At 39.6% G+C, this 18461-nt stretch overlaps 1 protein-coding gene across 8 annotated transcripts in view; it reads right to left on the reverse strand.

Moving 5' to 3' along the window:
- The window catches only part of PCDH9 (protocadherin 9), a 685482-nt gene extending 667396 nt beyond the window's left edge, over positions 1 to 18086 (reverse strand). For 7 of the 8 annotated variants that reach the window (XM_066176259.1, XM_066176255.1, XM_066176257.1 and 4 more), the window contains exons 1-2: positions 17499 to 18086; positions 13096 to 16265 (exon numbers count right to left, since the gene is read on the reverse strand). In XM_066176259.1, coding sequence (XP_066032356.1) covers positions 13096 to 16131 — 3036 coding nt within the window. In that variant the 5' untranslated portion in view covers positions 16132 to 16265; positions 17499 to 18086. Of the gene's footprint in view, positions 1 to 13095; positions 16266 to 16833; positions 16977 to 17498 lie in introns of those variants that run through there. The other variant, XM_066176256.1, reaches the window with a different exon arrangement.
- Between the last annotated feature and the right edge of the window lie 375 nt (positions 18087 to 18461).

The following is an 18461-nucleotide window of genomic DNA, read 5'->3' on the forward strand; positions in this document are numbered from 1 at the left end:
GGCAACATTTGAGAAGTGTTAAAGGGCCTAGAGTAAGTACATACATAATTCATATCATTAAAGGCACGTCACTGCAAGACTGCAGCATGATTTCATGCTGAAGTAGGTAAGGCAGTATAAAATCCTGCTAATGATAAGGTATTGTAGATTCACCTGTACATAGCCAGTAGAGATCAACCCCAAGTGAATTGTTCCAGGCTGACCTCCACCAGCTACAGTAAGATACAAAATACCTCTTTCTTGTCTCCACAAGGATTTTTCATTTAGGGAGATACCTCACAACAGAAATCTTGATACAAAACACTTTTTTTTGTTTTTTTTTCAGTGAAGATAGAATACTAAAAAATGAGAAAAAGGCACATCATGTTCTAAAAGTAATGAGTGTACAGCACAGTCTAAATGTAAATGAGGTTAGGTCTACCTTAGTCAATTGTATTGTGCAGGAAAAGACAAAACTGAAATTTCTCCCTTTATACTTCAAAAGATTTGTAAGAGCAGCAAAATTTACAGGTGAAAATGTCAAACAAATTGGCTTCACAGATAGAAAGAGCCATGTGATTTCTTTGTGTTTACAAGACTGAATCGTCTGTTGCAAGAGTTAATGCGTTTTTGCGTTTTGTGAAAGTTACTATGGCATGGCTTATAAGCTTCAGTGAGATGTGGTGGCAGTTCAGATTTCATGACAGAATGCTAACTTATCTCTGATACTGAAAAAACTAATGAGGTGTTATATAGTTGCAGAGCAGTGTTACATGCAGAGATATGCAGGATTTTTTGGTTTTTCCTTATGTGTGTAACTGTATAGACATAAAAGTAATGAAAACCCAAAACAGGCAGCAAAAGCTTAAGGCTTTAAAGATGAAATAAAGTTGTGTCACTGTTTTCTAGTGGAAATATGATAAATTTAAGCAATCTCAGAAAAACCCCGATACTCCCACTAGCATTTTCTGCTGGGTCTAAGGTCTCATGGATAGCGCTTAGGTGAAGATCACAATTAAGCTAACACAGGCAATTTATTCAAGTTGAGGCAATGGCATACTGTTAAGTAGTCTTAAGGATTCTCTTTGTTATGCATGTTGCCTATGGCTTTTAATTGAAGGTGCTATCACAGCTTCCCTATCAGATGCCAAATGTCATGAGCAGTAGCAAACAGAAGCACACAGTGCCCAGGGCTCTCCTGACCCTCAACTATCTCTACTGAGGATAGCAGGATATAACACTTTTCAGTAGCTATAGGCTTACTGAAATGAGTTTCCACAATGCTGAATACAACTAAGCATGGTATTCAGCATTAGGACATTAAAATGTTTAATAATACCAAGTGTGAGACAGTGAATGCAGGGCGTTTTTTATTGTGGTCACCACTGATCCAAAGAATGAAAGTTCTAAAATTGGGAATTACTTCTGTGACATACTTTTGACAGATAAATATCAGAGATGAAAACGAGAAGTACTTTGTCTGGAGGTGATCTGCACCATCTATAAAGCTTCAGCAGGCACTGAATGAAACTGCTCTGCTGAACAGTGCTCAGCACACTGCTTTGAAGAACTAGACTCAAGAATCACTGACAATCTGTATATCACAGTACCACTGCCAGTTTTCTTATTAAAGAATAAGTTTTCCTACAAGTTCAGTCATCTTTAAACCATTTTGAAATGTAAAGATACATGAATGTTTCCATCTCTCCTTCCAATCTCCCTTTCAAATTGCTGAATTCAAGAAGCACTATTCAGTTACTCAGTTGCAATCTCTACTCTTCTTTTTGATTTACATTTTTTGTTCTTGTTTTCAGAATCAATTTTTTATCATAAGTCTCTGAGATAGCACACCTATTACAAATTTTGAATGCATGATGTCATATATGAGAAAAGTATGAATGATCTTATAAAAAGAAAAGAAACAAAGTAAGCAAATGAAACATATATGAAATAATTATTTTGTCTACTTGTTTTAACTACAACACACAGAGGATGGCTTCCCATAGTATGCTGCTATCCAGATATGCTTCCAAATGTTTCAAATCCTTGAATCTTAAAGAGTACCGTTGATTAAAAGCCTTTGTGTAGACACAAGCAATGGGTGGTGATGAGTTGGGTGCACTACAACAGATTGTACATAAAATGTGCTACTTCTGCACTGTGGAACTATTTATTTGAGGGGGAAACTCAGATTTCTAATATGTGCATAAATATGTTTTACAAAAAAAAGTGTGCTTGGAGAATAAAAGAAGAGAATAAAAAGAGAAACATGAAAGGACAGAGACACTATCTCATAAAGGAAGAGATGTATTCAAGAATCAGCGAAATGACACTATTTTTCATATCATTTATAGTAGGAGCTTGAAGTCTAAAACACTTCACAAGCCATTAGTTCCTTGGTATGCTGTGATGGATTAGAATATTTCTTAATCAACTGCTAAAGCACAGAAGAGGGCCAAAACCTAAATTCAGCAAAGCTGAGCAATATTGAGATCCACGGATGTTCAGTGGAGATGCTATGAATAAACACATCATAAAACCATAGAAGTGCATCAGTTTGTCAAACATCTCGAAAAGCACCTATGCTTTTGTTAATTTCTTAGTCCGGAATTTGACAAATCACATTAAGAAATAAAAGTTCTGATTTGTACTCAGGGAAGCAGATCAAAACCCCAAGAATGTAACAAGATTCAAATTATTTGCTGAAGGTTTTGAACCCCACTTTTCCCAGAGGCAGTTTGGAAGCCTACACAGCCCACCCAGAAGTGGTCCTGCCCTACTGGTTAAATACTTTGGGCTGCATGAGGTTTTTTGCAATGCATTGACACTTCAGCAAGAATGAAGAATTTAAAAAAAAAATGTATTTAAATCTCATTCATATTTGCATCTCATTTACAGGATGGACATTCACAAAATTTATACAGATACTCACCTATAGCTCCATGGTCCACCCAGACTGTATCAGTGCTCTCAACAGAATGGGCATTAGAAGACAAGACTAACAGGATTGGAGTGACCTCCCTTCGCTATATCCATGTTTCTCATCTTTTACCCCACTACAGAAAAATATTGCCACTTTTAAATCTGAGGAAGAAAAAAGATGGTGTAAAATAAAAATACAATGTCATTCACAGCAGTGGATCACCTATCTTGTCTCATTTTGTACTTCTGTTGATTGACAACCTGGTGCTCTTGTAGCATACAAAGGCAAAAATCAGGCATTCATTTCAAACTGAAATGTTTGACAGATGTAACAGCTTTCTGCAATGAAACTGATGAAATCTCAAATAGCAAAGTCCATCTCCTGTACAGTAGAGAGATTAAATTTCAACAGGGAAAGTTTACTGTCCTTAGCAGTGCAAATTTAATTTGGGGGGGAAGGGTGTTGTTTGGTTGGTTGGTGGCTTTTGTTTGTTTGGGGGTTTTGTTGGTTTTGTTTGTTTCTTATTTATCTGGCAGTTGTTAAAAATACGGGAGATGACTAGGGCTTTGCAAGTGGTACACAGCCTACCTCCTGCTGCTCTGGATGCTGCAGACTTCAACAGCATCCATGTTTCAGAGTACTGTTGTCACAAACTGAAGGCAATTTCAAATTCTCTTAGCGGTAACACCAGCATGTCACTGATACTTTGACCTGTATTTTTGCAATGGTGAAAGTGAAACAGTCTGACAACTGACTGAAAATTCATACTGCTATAGACACATACCAGAGAGGTAAAAGAAACATTTTTACACTATAATGTGAATGGTCTGTACTAAGGTTCACAGAACAAGATACCAAGGAACACGCAGTGCTGTGGAAAAACAGAAATACTCAGAACAGCATCAAAACAAAACAACTGATGTTTCATTGCACCATCTTACCAAAATACATAGCTGATGGTAAGATAACAATTTAATAAAGTCAGTAAGGCTCTTTCTGGTAATTTGGAAGCCTTTGAATTTGAGCCATAATCTAAAGAAGACTTTCCCAAAGGCAACTGTGCATATACATTTTTGTGCCCACATGCACTATTCAAATAATACTTTCACTTAAAGATATATATAACCCTTCTCTTGACCTCGGTGAGAAAAATGAACTGGATAACGCTTTTCAGCAGGAAAGTGAAGAATATGGATCACACCAAATTATACTTTTCAGTGGACGTGGGAGGTGTCTCACCAAGCTGTGCTGCTCAGCTTTGACAACCAGCTTAAAGCACCATATTTTCTTCAGGGTGGGGTAAAACACAAACCCACTGATGTAGATTAGATTTGTTATAGAATTAGAAGTCAGACAAGCTGAATCCCACCATAGTGTCAACAGAAGCAAAATGCACTGTGTGCACAGGCACTACCAGCTAAGTGCACTGGTGAAAACTGAACAAATGATACTTTCTGTGAACATCACTTACAGAAATAAGGCTAGATCCACCATCAGAAGCTGGGCACCTGAAGCAATATTCAGATATATTCATCACATGCTCTAAGAAAAGGGACTGGAATAACAATAATATTCCCCAAACTTATCTCACTGAATGGAAAGCTACTAAAAACAGAAGTTAAATATCATTCCCTTTCAGGCTATGCATCCTGTCAACACAGGAAGTAGGTGTTCTCTTAAAATTCATTAGTCTGCACCATTCTCTGGAGTTCCTGGATCCCTTCCTATAAAATCAAGCTTTTGTGAAAGCTTTCTTCCAAAAATTTTGGTAAGAGGAGATAGACCTCAGTGGTCAAAGCATTTGACCATGAAGTTCAGCAGAGCAGCTACATAGGTCACATGTTGAAACATATGCATCCTACAGAACCTTTACATCAGAAAGACAATTGTTTCCATAACTTTATGTGTTTTGAAGGAGATAGATAATTACATCTGTAAATATTTCCCCACTGCCCCCCTGGGACTAGCTCTTCAGAGGCTTTGGCAGGATATCTCAGAGGGACAGGACAAAAGGTTCCAAAAGAGGCTCTTACCCCAGAATTATTCCAAGGCGTTTATTCTTGAAGGGTTCCAGGGGGCAAGAGAAAGATCAAGGAAGTACAGGGGTCTTATCTAGTCTCACTCAGGGAGTATGGCTGGCACTCAGCCAATTAGGTCAAGAAAGGTAGGAAAGGTCAAACCATTTGGTTACAGGCATTAGGGGTCTTGGGGGAAAAAAAACATTCCCCAGAGAAATACAACATAAATCCATCAGGCTTAGCCATTTAAGAGATACTACTGCTAGCTACCAATCAACAAACGGCTGGAAGAATAGCAAAATACTATTCATAATTGAAGCACGGTCTTCCTCTTGACTTTTTCAATGTTTTAAGGGCTGTATGACCTTACAAGGCATAGGCTAAATTAGTTCATTTGATGAAAAATATTGTACAGACAGATATTTAACACTTTTTAATTATAAAGAAAAACAATCAAAGTTGGTTTGGGTTTTTTTGGTTGTTTTTGTTTTTGGTTTTGTTTTTGGTTTTTTTTTTGCTAGTAACACATGAAAGCCTAGGAGGTGCTAAGAACATCCTTCAGAACTACAAATGAAGCAGCTGACAATTTCACTGGAAGGAATGAGGGCAAATGAACGAATATCAGTTTCAGGCTACAAAGTGTTTTATAAATCAATATCAATAGTGATTCTCTTTCAGCTATCAGCCAGTGAGAATATCTGATTTCATTTTCTGGACTGGGAAAAGGAAGTTATTTTAAAACTCTGCCTTTCTGCAAATCTGGTGGGGGGAACAAAGGAAGAAAGAAAAATATGACTGCTGATCTTTCCCATTTTATCAAATTCAGCTCAAATTAAAAGGATTTTTAATTCACTTCACTCCTGATTAATTTTACATATTTTTTTACATTTTAGAAATATTATCTCAATATCATCCTATTGTTTTTATAAAGAAGTTAACATTAGAAAGAGCTACAGATGGAATAAACCAGTACATTTATCACAGCTTGGATTCAACTTCAAATGGTGAATTGTTAATGTAGAAAAAGGCTCTTTATAGTCCTCTTGTAACAGAAAGTATGCATTTTCCAGACCAACTTTCAAGTAATAATAATAATATTTGTGCACAAAAAGTTCAGTTTGACATTTCACAAAAGAAAGGGCAAAACTACAACACCAGGTCATAGAAAACTACACATTCTACACACCAAAAAAATCCTGACAAATGAAGAATTACAAATTTTTCTCTCTGTGCAGCAGATGATGCAGGACAACCCATGCCAAGACCTCAAAACAAATCTCCACCCCCCCGCCCCCCCCCCTCACTTGCTGCAAAGGAAGAAAGAAGGAAGAAGCAAAGAATGGGTAACTTTTGAGATTGGTACAATTTAGACACCTCAGTATGATTACAAATCAGATTTTTAACTACCTTTCTCTGCATTATCACATATCATTCACACTATACACAAAACTATAAAATTAAATTGGGAATGAAGACCAAATCATTCCAAGATTTGCAAGTCCAGATACTTTTAGAAAGATCAACATGAATTTTGTACCAAAATTGTAGCAGCCTTTATGTTTTCCTGAAACCCAGTGGTCCCAGGAATAATATACGCAGAGGTTTGTATGGCTACAACAATACTGCTGTCCCTATTTATTTATTTATTTATTTATTTCAAGTTTTCATAATTTCACAACCAATGAAAGAGTAGCAATATCAATTTAAGGTGTGTTCTGCCAGAAATAGCTATTTGTGCTTCAAGAGAGAGTTTATAGCTCACTAGAAAATAATCCATTACAAGAAAATTATTGCAACTCCATTAGGAGGAACTTTTTTTTGTATGGTGTTTTAATTATAAGGGAACAGCTAACATGCATTTTGTGTCTAGACTAGCACTTAAAATCTCAGTTAGGTAAGATGCTAAAGCCCCTTATGTAGCAAATGTCTTTCTAAAAGATAGAAACAAACAAAAGATGTTCTCCTCCCCCTACACTTCAGTAAAAAATATTATGGCATCCATTCATCTCTTATCTATAGTCAGGTAAATCTTTCTACTCAATGAAATGTTATCTCATGTAAACCAGAAATGAACTGATTAAGTGCCCACACCAGTGTATGGGGATAAATCATTTTACATACATTGTACCACAGGCTGGAAAGCCAAAGAAATAAAAGAAGGGAAAAAAAATTACATGATTCTAGGTACGTTTTTTTCCTTCAGTGAAGACATGGACATTTACAGAATGTTTGCAACATGGCTGTACTTGAAAAGCAACTGAGGAAATTTATAAGTATAGATTTTACAGACCATCATGATCTGTGAAAGCAGTAATACCAAACATTCAGGTAGCACCTGTAATTCCTGTTAGATCTTTCAGAACACTCTATGTCCATTTTGTCAGTTAAATCCTATGTGTTCAATGCAATTAAATGGTAGAGTAAGAAGATACAGCATCTCCTGAACTAAATGAAACTTGAATCCAGCTATTCTTGAACAGAAATTGCTTAGATGAGGACCTATCCATAGGCATTACATATCTGCCTCTTGGACAGCATCTATCAAGATAAACAATATTGCAAAAATAAGAATCCTAGAATTGATGGAGCAAAATTACTCAGGACTTGAAACCTGCACTTCAGACAGGTAGACAGTTCCCGTAAAGAGTTGCTGAATGTAAATGGGTCACAGTTTTCATATCTTTAACATCTGTTGTTTAAACCCAAGAAAGCACATCAGGGGCAAGAAAATTAATTCCCCAATTGCTGTCAACTGCGTTAGGGAACAGCAATAAACAGCTTACTGTAAGCCTCTAGCTACAATAAAATTGCTGTCAATAAAGTGTGGCTGATATGGTTTTGCTGTGCTAGGAGAAGAGATTCTTTGGAAGTGAAAATCTGAAATGGAAACTAAAAAGATTCTCCCTTGTTCCTGTATACAAAAAAACATTATCACAAAATTGCAATAGCATAAAACTCTCAAGATCCAGTTCTCACTCATGCGTGTGGCACAAATTTCTTAGCATATGTGAAACTTTGGCTTTGGATATTCAGGACAGATGAGAGAGATGCCAGGGATTCTGATAAAAATCTTTTGCACAGGAAACATTTTAAGAGAAATTAAGATTACTAAGGTTTTACTGTCTGATCTGTATATACAAAATGTTCCTTACTCTAGTTTAACATGTCTACCGTCACTATTGAAAATGGTATTATAGCTTAGGGTTATGTTCAGATATCCATTATAATTCCCAGTTTTCACATGCCCTTAACTTTTTGAAAAATTTTTCTTTTCAGCTGAAATTTTCCATGCTTGGTCTCAGCTCAAAGATGAATTTCTTTAGACAGTTCAGTGAAATCTGTCAACCTATTTTTCAGTTATACAACAATAGAAAAAATACACTGTACATTATCACCATTTCTAATATTTTAGTATAGATATACAAATATACAGAACTAGAAAGCAATTGAATTTTACATGCAGACACTTTTCCAGATGACTAGTCCTACCCCAAGATTAATATCCATGCTAACACATAAACCAAACTAAGCATACAAAAGAATGTACGTATTTTTTTATTTATACTATATGATGAAACAAGGCCACTAAAAATAATGCTGCACGCAGAATTGTGGAATGCTATGGTTACAGAATTTTAATATTTGCAGGTGACGTAAGCTCTGCACTGCTGTTCCAATGCAGATTTCCATCAACTTCTGCACCTTGAAATTGCCACTCTCAGCGTATCAAATTAAGAGTCATTAATGTTTTCAGCTTTTCTTTTCTCTTACATAAACTCCAAACTTACAAATTTAAACACTCCAGAATAAGATAACATCAATTAGATTTGCCACATAAAGCTTAAGTGATGTGCATTGATCAGGAGGAGCCTGGCTACTTGTTCCTTGATCAGGCAAGAAGTCCCTTGGCTGAAAAAGGAATAAAGGAATCTTCACAGAGCTCAAATAATTGAGTATAAGATTAAAAATATACTTCAGGATGGAATGTAGTTAATGCGTCATTCAAGCCCCCAATCCTTAATTTCTGCCACTAGAGCACAGAAATACAAGAACAGTGTCAACATATATTCAACTTTCCTGAATCTTCTAAAACTGTACACATTTCCAAAATTTCTAAATTTTCTTTTTGATTCAGAAAAGTGCTTATAGTGTGCTTACGACTTTTTCTTGACAACAACATCTCAAGTCACTTGGACTTAAAGGATCTGCTTCAGTTTTACCACTTTAATGAAAGTTAAGCACATGCTTAAATGTATTCTGATTAGGAAGGAAGACTGAAGGTTTTGTCCATAACCTATTCTGATACATATTTTTAAACCTGTGTTATTTGTCACTGCTGTGCTTTAAATCTGATTAAATGAAGTTGTTATAATTTTAAACTGGGATAACCACCGTAAATTGGCCTTAATTTCTTTTATTATTTAATCTATTGTTAATCTAATGACATTGAGTAGGAGTTTTTGTCTGTTTATTTGCTTTTCAAAAGAGGTCTTTCACATAGAAGAATACAACATGTCGTCTTCTGCTGTATTTCTATGTAGCTGTTTGGTGTAATGACTTACTAATTTGAAGCGCATTTTAAAGTTCAATCAAATACTGAAAAGAACACTGATTGAGAAGCCTGCATAGATTTCAGTATTCGTTATGAGTCATAACACTGATTTTGGAAGCTTAGCTATATAAGCTGGTGGTGTGCAACATCCTTTCTATACTCCTAATTATGTGAATTACCATTTAGGACAATCCCAAGTTCAAGTATTCAAAAATGCTCTTTTCAGAGCATCCACCAGGTTTACTGCAAGATAGGCACTTGAAGGAAGCTTTGGTTTAAATACTGGGTACTTGTGAAACATCAGTCTGTACAATTCAAAGTCACATGTAAAGACCACAGAATTTCCACTAAATTTATTGATGATTGCACAGAAATTGCCCACCAAAATAAAACCCAAAAAAACCCCCACAACCCTCCCAAAAAACCTAAGAACTATTTTATTGAACAATATATTTTAAATTCTAAAAGCTTTTTGATTTAAGACCCAGTTCTAATAGATTTCTAGGGCCACATGCCCATCAAAACTATCAGTATTTTTCTTGAATGAAGTCCAAGTGCTGACTTAGGCCTCAGCTCTTTGCTAATACTAATGTATCTGCAAGCCACACTGTGTGTGTGTTTACCTTGAACTAAAAGAAACTGTAAGTAAAGGTGGAGTATGCTAGTATTTCTTAGACATATATTTATCCTATATTTCATCTTTCCCTATCTGAACATTATCCACAACAATTCCTATGTTCTTTACAAAAGACACCAAGCCACTGAATATATATATATGCAACCTAACTCAACGTTGGATGCAGAGAAATTAGTAACGTTAAACCTGAAGAAAACTGTACAGTGGCACAGAACTAAGGATCTCTTCCTAAAGGAATTTGTAACACATTTTCTCAGATGCTGTGGCATTAGCACACACTACTGTTCAGTAAGATTTTTAAATATGAATACTTTGTTTAAAGGCCACACTCTATCACAAATTTTTTTAAAAAGACCTATGATGGTGTATTTCACTCCTGTGCCAATGAGTATTATCTAAGATGCATCTTAATTTTAGGAATTTCAGACAGAAGAACAGGAAGATTGTTGATGACTACTACCATCGATGGTTATACTACACCAGCCAAAATTGCCAAGGAAGCATAAAAAGATTACGTCCTGTAACACTCACCATTGGGAGAAAAACAAAAAACAAAACAAAACAAAACAAAACAAAACAAAACAAAAAGACACTATATAGTTCCCCACACAATAAAAATATACCAACTCAGATTAGGTAACTGTCTACCTAAGAAAGAGCCGTTATTTTCATTTACGTGTAATAATACAGTTTTTTCAGGGAGCAATCCAAATCATGAATATCCCCTGACTTCTAAAAGAATATACTAAGACCTCAGTGAAATTTGAATCAGTTCCATATATAGTTATAATTACAGATATTATTAAATGGAGACCAGCATATTTAATGTAATGAACACAGGTAACTCTGGAGATACTTCCAGTTGTTTTGGTATGGGCGTGGGAGTTTTTCCCCTCTCATGTTCAATTTCGACATGCAGAGCCTACACATTCTGTCAGGTAAAAAATTCTGTGTGTCCCAGCTGCCTCTAGATACTATGGGGAGTTAAGTCTGAGTTTTCTGACAGAGTTTGGAAATCTAATTCATGCCTAAATTAAAAGAATCTCAGAACAGAAAAGGAATGTGTGGTTTGGGGGGGATTACATTTTGCAACTAAAACTGAGGAGAAAACTTCAGAAAAGTAAGCACAGCTATGCAGAGCTATGCAGAGCTCCTCTATAAATTTGGAGGGGTTAAAAACTTTTTTTTTTTCTTTTTTTTTTTTTTCTTTTTTTTTTTTTTTTTTTTTTTTTTTTTTTAATTACACTGACAGCATGCGTATGGTGCTGTGAAATGGTTTGGGGAGTAGACGCGTCTATAATGTCCCTTAGACAGATCAGGGGTTTGTGAGATTCTTCTGTGGTGTTTTCAGTGTCTGGTAATAAGGAGTTGTGTCAGAGCAGTTACTTTAGCAGAACTGCCTCCAAAGCGCTTGTTTTATTCTTGGCATCTTGTCAGTGTGACACCTTGCAGACACGCAAAGTCAAGACACACTTCTGGGAACGGCACATTCATCTCAGATAAGGCTAACACAACAGCAAGAGGATGACTTTGTCCTAAACTTGGCTACCGTCAAAACCGTTTTGCAAAGACAAGCCTAAATGCGTCCCGCTTGGCTCCCGAGGATCCATATCCCTGACAAATCCAGACAAACCACCACCACTCGGAGGATGCTGCGCACGCAAGGAACACGGATGCGACTGGCAGCACCGGCCGAGCCTGTGCGGCGGCGAAGCAGCGAGGCGGGCGCCCGGCGAGGAGGCGAACCGGGCCGGGCACTAGTGCGGTCCCTGGGCTGGGGGCCGGCCCGGCCCGCCCGCGCTCGCGGCCCCCTCAGCCTCCGCAGCGCTGGCGCGGGGCCAGCGCGCGCCGCGCGGTGCCTTGGCGCCACCTACGGGCCGCGTGCGCGCGCGCTCCCGCGGCGCCCGCAGACGAGCGCCCGTAAAATGAATTAAGACAGCACCGCATTTAAATCTTTATTAGCAAGGAATTATTAGACCTAAGAAAGAAGAACAAAAAACAACTTAACGCTGGATTTGGTTGAAATATGAGTCTCTCAGCCTCCTAATGCCTCTTCATATGGCGTGTTCCACAGTTTAAAATGATATATGTCAGATCACTTATGCATTACTGAGATGAGAAAATATTTACAATGGACTGACCTTTTTTTTTTTTTTTTCTTTTTCTTTTTCCTGCATAATTCAGATGTTTCCAGAGAACGCATTCCTTTCAAAAGTATGCTTTGGCCATTGTTTTTTTTTTAAATATGCAGCAAACTGTCTATGCGATACCAACTTTCATCAATTACAACAAAATCATGTTGAACTCAAACAAGAGGAAGACTTACGTATGGCTTAGTTATATCCTACCAATAAACCACGTGCTTCGCTGATGAAGTAGCTTGAAAATTTGGCTGTCTTTGTTAGGGAAAAAAAAAATTAACCCTTTTAGTAACACTAACTTAGGAGGGTTCCAAATCAGCTTGAACTGGAAAAGAAATTCAAGCCAACTCACTTTGAAATTTGAAACAATGTACATAACCCTTCAACCTTGAAACAGTCAAAATTCTGACTGAAATTTAGCACATATGGAAACAGCTCTTCAGTAAGTTTTACAATTGGACAGTTAAATACTGGGGAGAAAAAAAAAGTATTTTTTTCAGTTTTGTTTATACACATGTATGTGCATATGCACAGAGGCATAACAGTCCTCTAACAATCAAAATACTTCAAAACGCAAAGTATCAGAGGCATTTTGCAAACACATGGTTAAGCCTCTGGTAAATGATAAAGAGATCAAGGTTTTAGTTTGTTTGTTCTTGTTTTTGGCATTTGGTTTCGGGGTTTTGTTTTTTTTTTTTTGTTCCCCCCATAATGTTGACTAAATTAAATTATAATGAAACAAACAACAACCAAAAAAAACAACCCACGACACAGTGGCACTTTTAATACTGGTTGATCGGGCACTTGTATGCAGTACTTATAGACCAGTAAAAGTGCTCGTTTACCTGTCTGGTGTGTAAGGGGCCTTTTGTCTTGAAGCCTCCTTGGGAACTGCACTCTGAGGCACTGAAGTGATCTGAACTAGTGGAAGAGCGTTTGGAAAGGGTGTCACAACCACCAACAAAGGTGTTGTCCAATGGGAGTTCCTGAATCACATGGTGCTTTTTCACTGAAACTGGAGTGTCAGGTTTGAGATGAAAAGCAGACTGAGGAGAGGCAGATTTGTAATGCTTGGCAAGATCAGGACTGTTAGGCTTAAAGGTTGATGGTGGTGCTGTGCCCCAGTCAAATCTTCCTATACTTTGCTCCTCCAGCTCTGCTGGAAGGCTTATTGTCCCGTTGATAGGTTCATGAACTGCATCATCAGGTTTGGACTCCTCAATGGTCACAAAGTTCAAAAGGGAGCTCTTTGGAGATTTCCTTTTCTTCCTTTTCTTTTTCTTGTTTTGCTTGTTTTCCTGATTGGGAGACATCCACTCAGCACCCTGCTTGCTCCTCTGAGCAGCTTTGAACCTGGAGGCATGTCGGCAGCGAACAAGAACTGTGACAAATATTACCACTATGACAACCATGGCACCTGCCACAATAGCGATCATGATTGTGAGATAGTCCTCGTTTTGGTAGGGTTGGCTACTGTCCCCTATGTTCCGATCCAAAGGTGTTTCCATAGTCCTGCGTATCAAGTCATAAATATAAGAGGCATTTCCAGCAGTATCATTAACATATAAAAATACAAGCACAAGAGTATGCAGGGATTTGGGATAACCCAAATCACTTATGTTGACAACTAAGCGATGCAGCCCCACGTCGTTAGGAGTTGGTTTTTCTTCCAGAGTGATGTTACCTGTCACCGGATCAATCCGAAACAAACCCTTGTTATTGCCGCTTACAATCGTGTACTTCAGCTCAGCGTTCATGCCAGTGTCTATATCCACAGCAAAAACTTCGGCTACCACTGATCCTGGAATTGCTGAGAGTGGCACTAGCTTAAAAGAAGTATTAGAAGGTGGGTAGATGACAACAGGACTGTTATCATTAACATCCATCACGTTTATTGTTACTTTTGCTGTAGAAGAGCGAGGAGGCTGCCCTCCATCCACTGCCTTAACATCAAAGGTGTAAGAGCTCTGCTGTTCTCGATCAAAAGAAACGTTGGACTTTATAACTCCAGAGTATGGATCCAGCACAAAGTTTTCATTGTCATTCAGGATGGAAAGGGTCACTGCTTTATTTTCCCCAGCATCTGCATCAGTCACTGTGATCACCCCTACCGTGCTATACTTTGGTAAGTTCTCCGATACAAAAAACTGGAAATGATTATGAGTAAATTTGGGACTGTTGTCATTTTCATCCAACACAGTAACAATTACAGCCGCTTGACTCTGCAAAGGAGGGGTGCCATTGTCTCGGGCTGTAACAGTGAAAATGAAACGTTCCTGCTCTTCTCTGTCAAAAACTCTGGAGGCTGTCAAAACTCCTGTCTTTCGATCCAGATCGAAAAAGGAGGCATTAGGACCAAGCTGATAAACAATGTCTGCATTTTTCCCACTGTCTTCATCTGTGGCACTAATAGTTGTTAAGTATAGACCACGACGGTTGTTTTCAGAAACTGACAGCTCAATTACAGGCTGGCTGAAAATCGGAGGGTTGTCATTCTCATCCTCCAGCTTAACTCTTACCAGGGCAGTCTGGTTCAAACTGGGTTTGCCAGAATCAGAAGCCACAATTTTAAAGCTGAATTCTTTGGTGCCCTCATAGTCCAACAAGGAAGAGGTCTCTAACAAATACTGGTTGTCATAAACTGCTTTCAAGTGGAAGGGGACCTCTCTCTCAATGAAACAGATCACTTTGCCATTCACATCAGTGTCCTTATCTGAAACTGTAATTAGGGCAATCTTTGTATTGATGGGATCTTTCTCAGATAAGTATACTGTGCCATTGATGGGACTTATTATGTACCTGAGGTCTATGTTAGGAGGGTTATCGTTTACATCAGTGACATTGATGGTGACAGTTGCCCGGGCTGGTGTAGAGCTACCATCGCTAGCCAGCACTGTCACTTTGTGAATAGCAGTCTCTTCTCGATCTAAGGACCTCTGAACTGTAATCAGCCCTGTGGTGTTGTTTAAAGCAAAAAATCTTTTGGTTGCAGGGGTGACCTGGGCACCAAAAATATATCTGATTTCTGCATTGCTTCCTATATCAGCATCTGTAGCATGAAGCTGAATTACAGAGGTGCCTACAGGGGCATTTTCTGGTATATGGACCTCTACTTGACTCTCTTTAAAGACTGGCCTGTTATCATTGACATCACTTACTGTAACTTGCAGGATAGCTGTGCTGGATTTCTGGGGGGTACCTCCATCCTCCACTTTAATTTTCATCACGTAGGTGTCCTTTTGCTCTCTGTCCAAGTTCTGCTGCACAATCAGCTGAGGCCATTTCTCCCCTTCTGGAGTTTCTACAATATCCAGTCCAAAGACACTCTGCCCGTTTAACAACTCATAGTGCTGCACACCATTGAAACCTGTGTCAGGATCTGTTGCTGATGGGATTGGAAAGCGACTGTTGATCAGAGTGTTTTCTGGGATGGAGATATTGATGACAGGGGATGGAAACATAGGTGCATTGTCATTAGTATCCTTTACAATGATTTTTATTTTGATCAGCCTAAAAAAGTCATTGGGGAGAATCACCACTTCAAGTTCAAAGAAACACTCATTTTCTTCTGCATAGGAAGCTCCAGCACATAGTTTTTCTCTGTCTATTCTGTTAGATGTTGTAAAGATTTCCCCCGTGTTACTGGACACTTTGACCAGAGGCGCATCCCCTGCTTTAGACACTAGTCTGTAGACAAGGCTGGCACTGGTCCCTGTGGCAGCATTGATATGAGAAATGTTCAGGTCCTTTGGTATGTTCCCTATGGGCACGTTTTCAGGCAGCTCCTCTCTAATGGTGTAAATAAGTTCTTGAGCTATAGCAGAATCCAGCCTTAAACAGGCAATCAAAGCGGCCAACAGGTAAAAATCCCTCAGGTCCATGATAATGTTTTTATTCTCTTTTCACGGATTTTAGGACTTAAAGGTTTCCAGGGAGGAATGATGCACGATTTGCAAGAGGAGGCATGCATGGACTGCAGGATGCATTACATCTCATTTCTTATTTGGAGACATCACTGTCAACACAACCACACAGAACAGCATTATTGTTTTTTTAGGCATGATAAATCCACAATCTCCAACTACTACTTGTTTTTGCAATGCACGCTTCCAGCAGTACATTTTCCTACTGCTCCCTTTTACAAGCAAGCCCTCCGGACAAATGCACCAATATCCCATCGGCTGCATTTGCTCAGAGCACGAATGAAAATAACTACTCGCAGGATTGAGGGTAGCTACTGTTTCGACACGTACTTTCTGAATAATTTCTTGGTACACCGTGTAATCCGTAACGTGCATCCCCCCTCTACCCTCCTCCACCCAGTCATTTGGTACAAGTAAAAAACCTTCCCGGACTACTTCTGGATTCTAACGGCTGTGTCAGCTGCCAAATGTAATTTGCTGTTTGCTTCCATACGTATTTTTTAGCTCTTGCTAACCAGATTTTTCTCTGCTCGCTGTGCCTTGCATGCCCCTCTACAGCTATCGCACTGGGAAATAACCACCCGGACATGCTGCTGCTGCAGCAGTCGTCACTGGCTACTTCACATCCCTGTTAACTGATGAGACAATAACAGGACTTACAGTTTCTTACACTCTCAGCTCAATGTTTCTTCTCCAGATGTTGGATACTTCTCCTTCTGTTTAATAACCTAAAACTTTATTTGTTTTTAAACACGGTCTAAATCAGGAGGCTGGAAATTCCAAATGTAACTTAGAAGCAGGAAGCATGTTTACAGATGGGGGGGGGGGGGGGGAATATACATTTTCTGATCACATGAGAAGGAAAAAAGGTGCAGCCTTTCCCCATTGACACTGATCTCCCTTCAGGATGATATTAACAGCTGCCACATATAAATACTGCAGACTAATAATGCAGGTGGAAGAGAAGAAAAAAAAAAAAAAAAAAAAAAAGGAAAGCAATTGACAGACTTCTGTTTGCATGCACTGCTAATTGCGCATTATCGGGGTGCAAGGCTGCCAGCACCTACAGTTTGACGGAACTAGGCAGCCCTTAGCACTAATCTTATCTGCATTAAGCTGCACGGTAACTGATGCCTGTGATTACTTCCAACAGAGTAATGCAGGTAGGGATGCTGAGAGAGCAAGTAGGTGAGCCTTTCCCACCAACATCAATTGAATCCCAAACACTGATTCTTTCCCTAGATAAATATACTGCGTGTTGGCTTTTTTTTTTTTTTTTTCTTTAAAGGAAATGCATCCCAGTGTAAGGGTAACTTTGCACTTACGTTAGTTGTCTACCTTTGACGATCTGCTGCAGCTAAGCAATGATCTGTTCCAGCAGATACAGCACAATGCATCTGGTAAACCACCAGTTTTGAAGAAATCAGCAGCAGCCAAACGCTTCCTCCTCGAGATATGTGTTGCGTCGGGGTGGCAAATTAGCAACTCCAGGAAACAAATTCACAGTTCTGTCGTTAGTCATCCTCTCCACGTTTCATTCCTATGAAGCGGCGATCCTTTGGGTGCCTAACGTGCACACAACAACCCAAACAAACAGCAAGAGAAAAATCCGGTGCACTTCTTAGAGCGGGGGTATTTTCCACTCTGCACTGCACACCATTCCCGTCCCTCTCCCGGCAGAGCAGAGGCAGCTACATGAAGTCTGCAACTTCTGACTGGAAATGGCAAGAGTTGGTCTGGCGGTGCTTCTCCCTCTTTAGCTCTGGGGTGACAGTTGCCCCCCCCAAAAAAAAAAAAAAAAAAAAAAAAAAAAATCCTAATAGGTTATTGCTTTAGTGACGGGAGGAAGCGGCGGCGCTTTCCCTCCTCCCTCCTTCCCTCCCAGCCTCTCTCCCTCACATACACTCTCTCCTTCTCCCTCTCTCTCTCTCTCTCTGAACTGAAATTCTTGATATAACTCTCAATAAGCCCAGAGGGAGGGTGGGAGCGGAGCGAGGCCACCCCTCCCGCCGCACTGCATTGGCCCGCGCCGGCGGGGGCGGTGGAATGCGGAGCGCGGCCGCGGCATTGGCCGCCGGGCACGTCGCTCCTCGGCCCGGCCGGGCGGGAGGGGGTGCGCGCCGCGCGGAGGGGACCGGCGGGGACCGGCGGGGGCGAGGGGATGCGGGGACGCGACGGGAGGAGAGGAGGGCGTTCCGCGGGAGGAGGGCGACCGGAGACACGCGGGCACGGCGCGGGCGGCGCGGCCACCCGGAGGGCGGGGGGGGCACTCCGCGGTCGGGGGCGCA

The sequence above is a fragment of the Chamaea fasciata genome, unplaced genomic scaffold, assembly GCF_029207755.1.
Source record: "Chamaea fasciata isolate MVZ Bird 193981 ecotype frontalis unplaced genomic scaffold, bChaFas1.0.hap1 SCAF_2, whole genome shotgun sequence".
Taxonomy (NCBI): domain Eukaryota; kingdom Metazoa; phylum Chordata; class Aves; order Passeriformes; family Sylviidae; genus Chamaea; species Chamaea fasciata.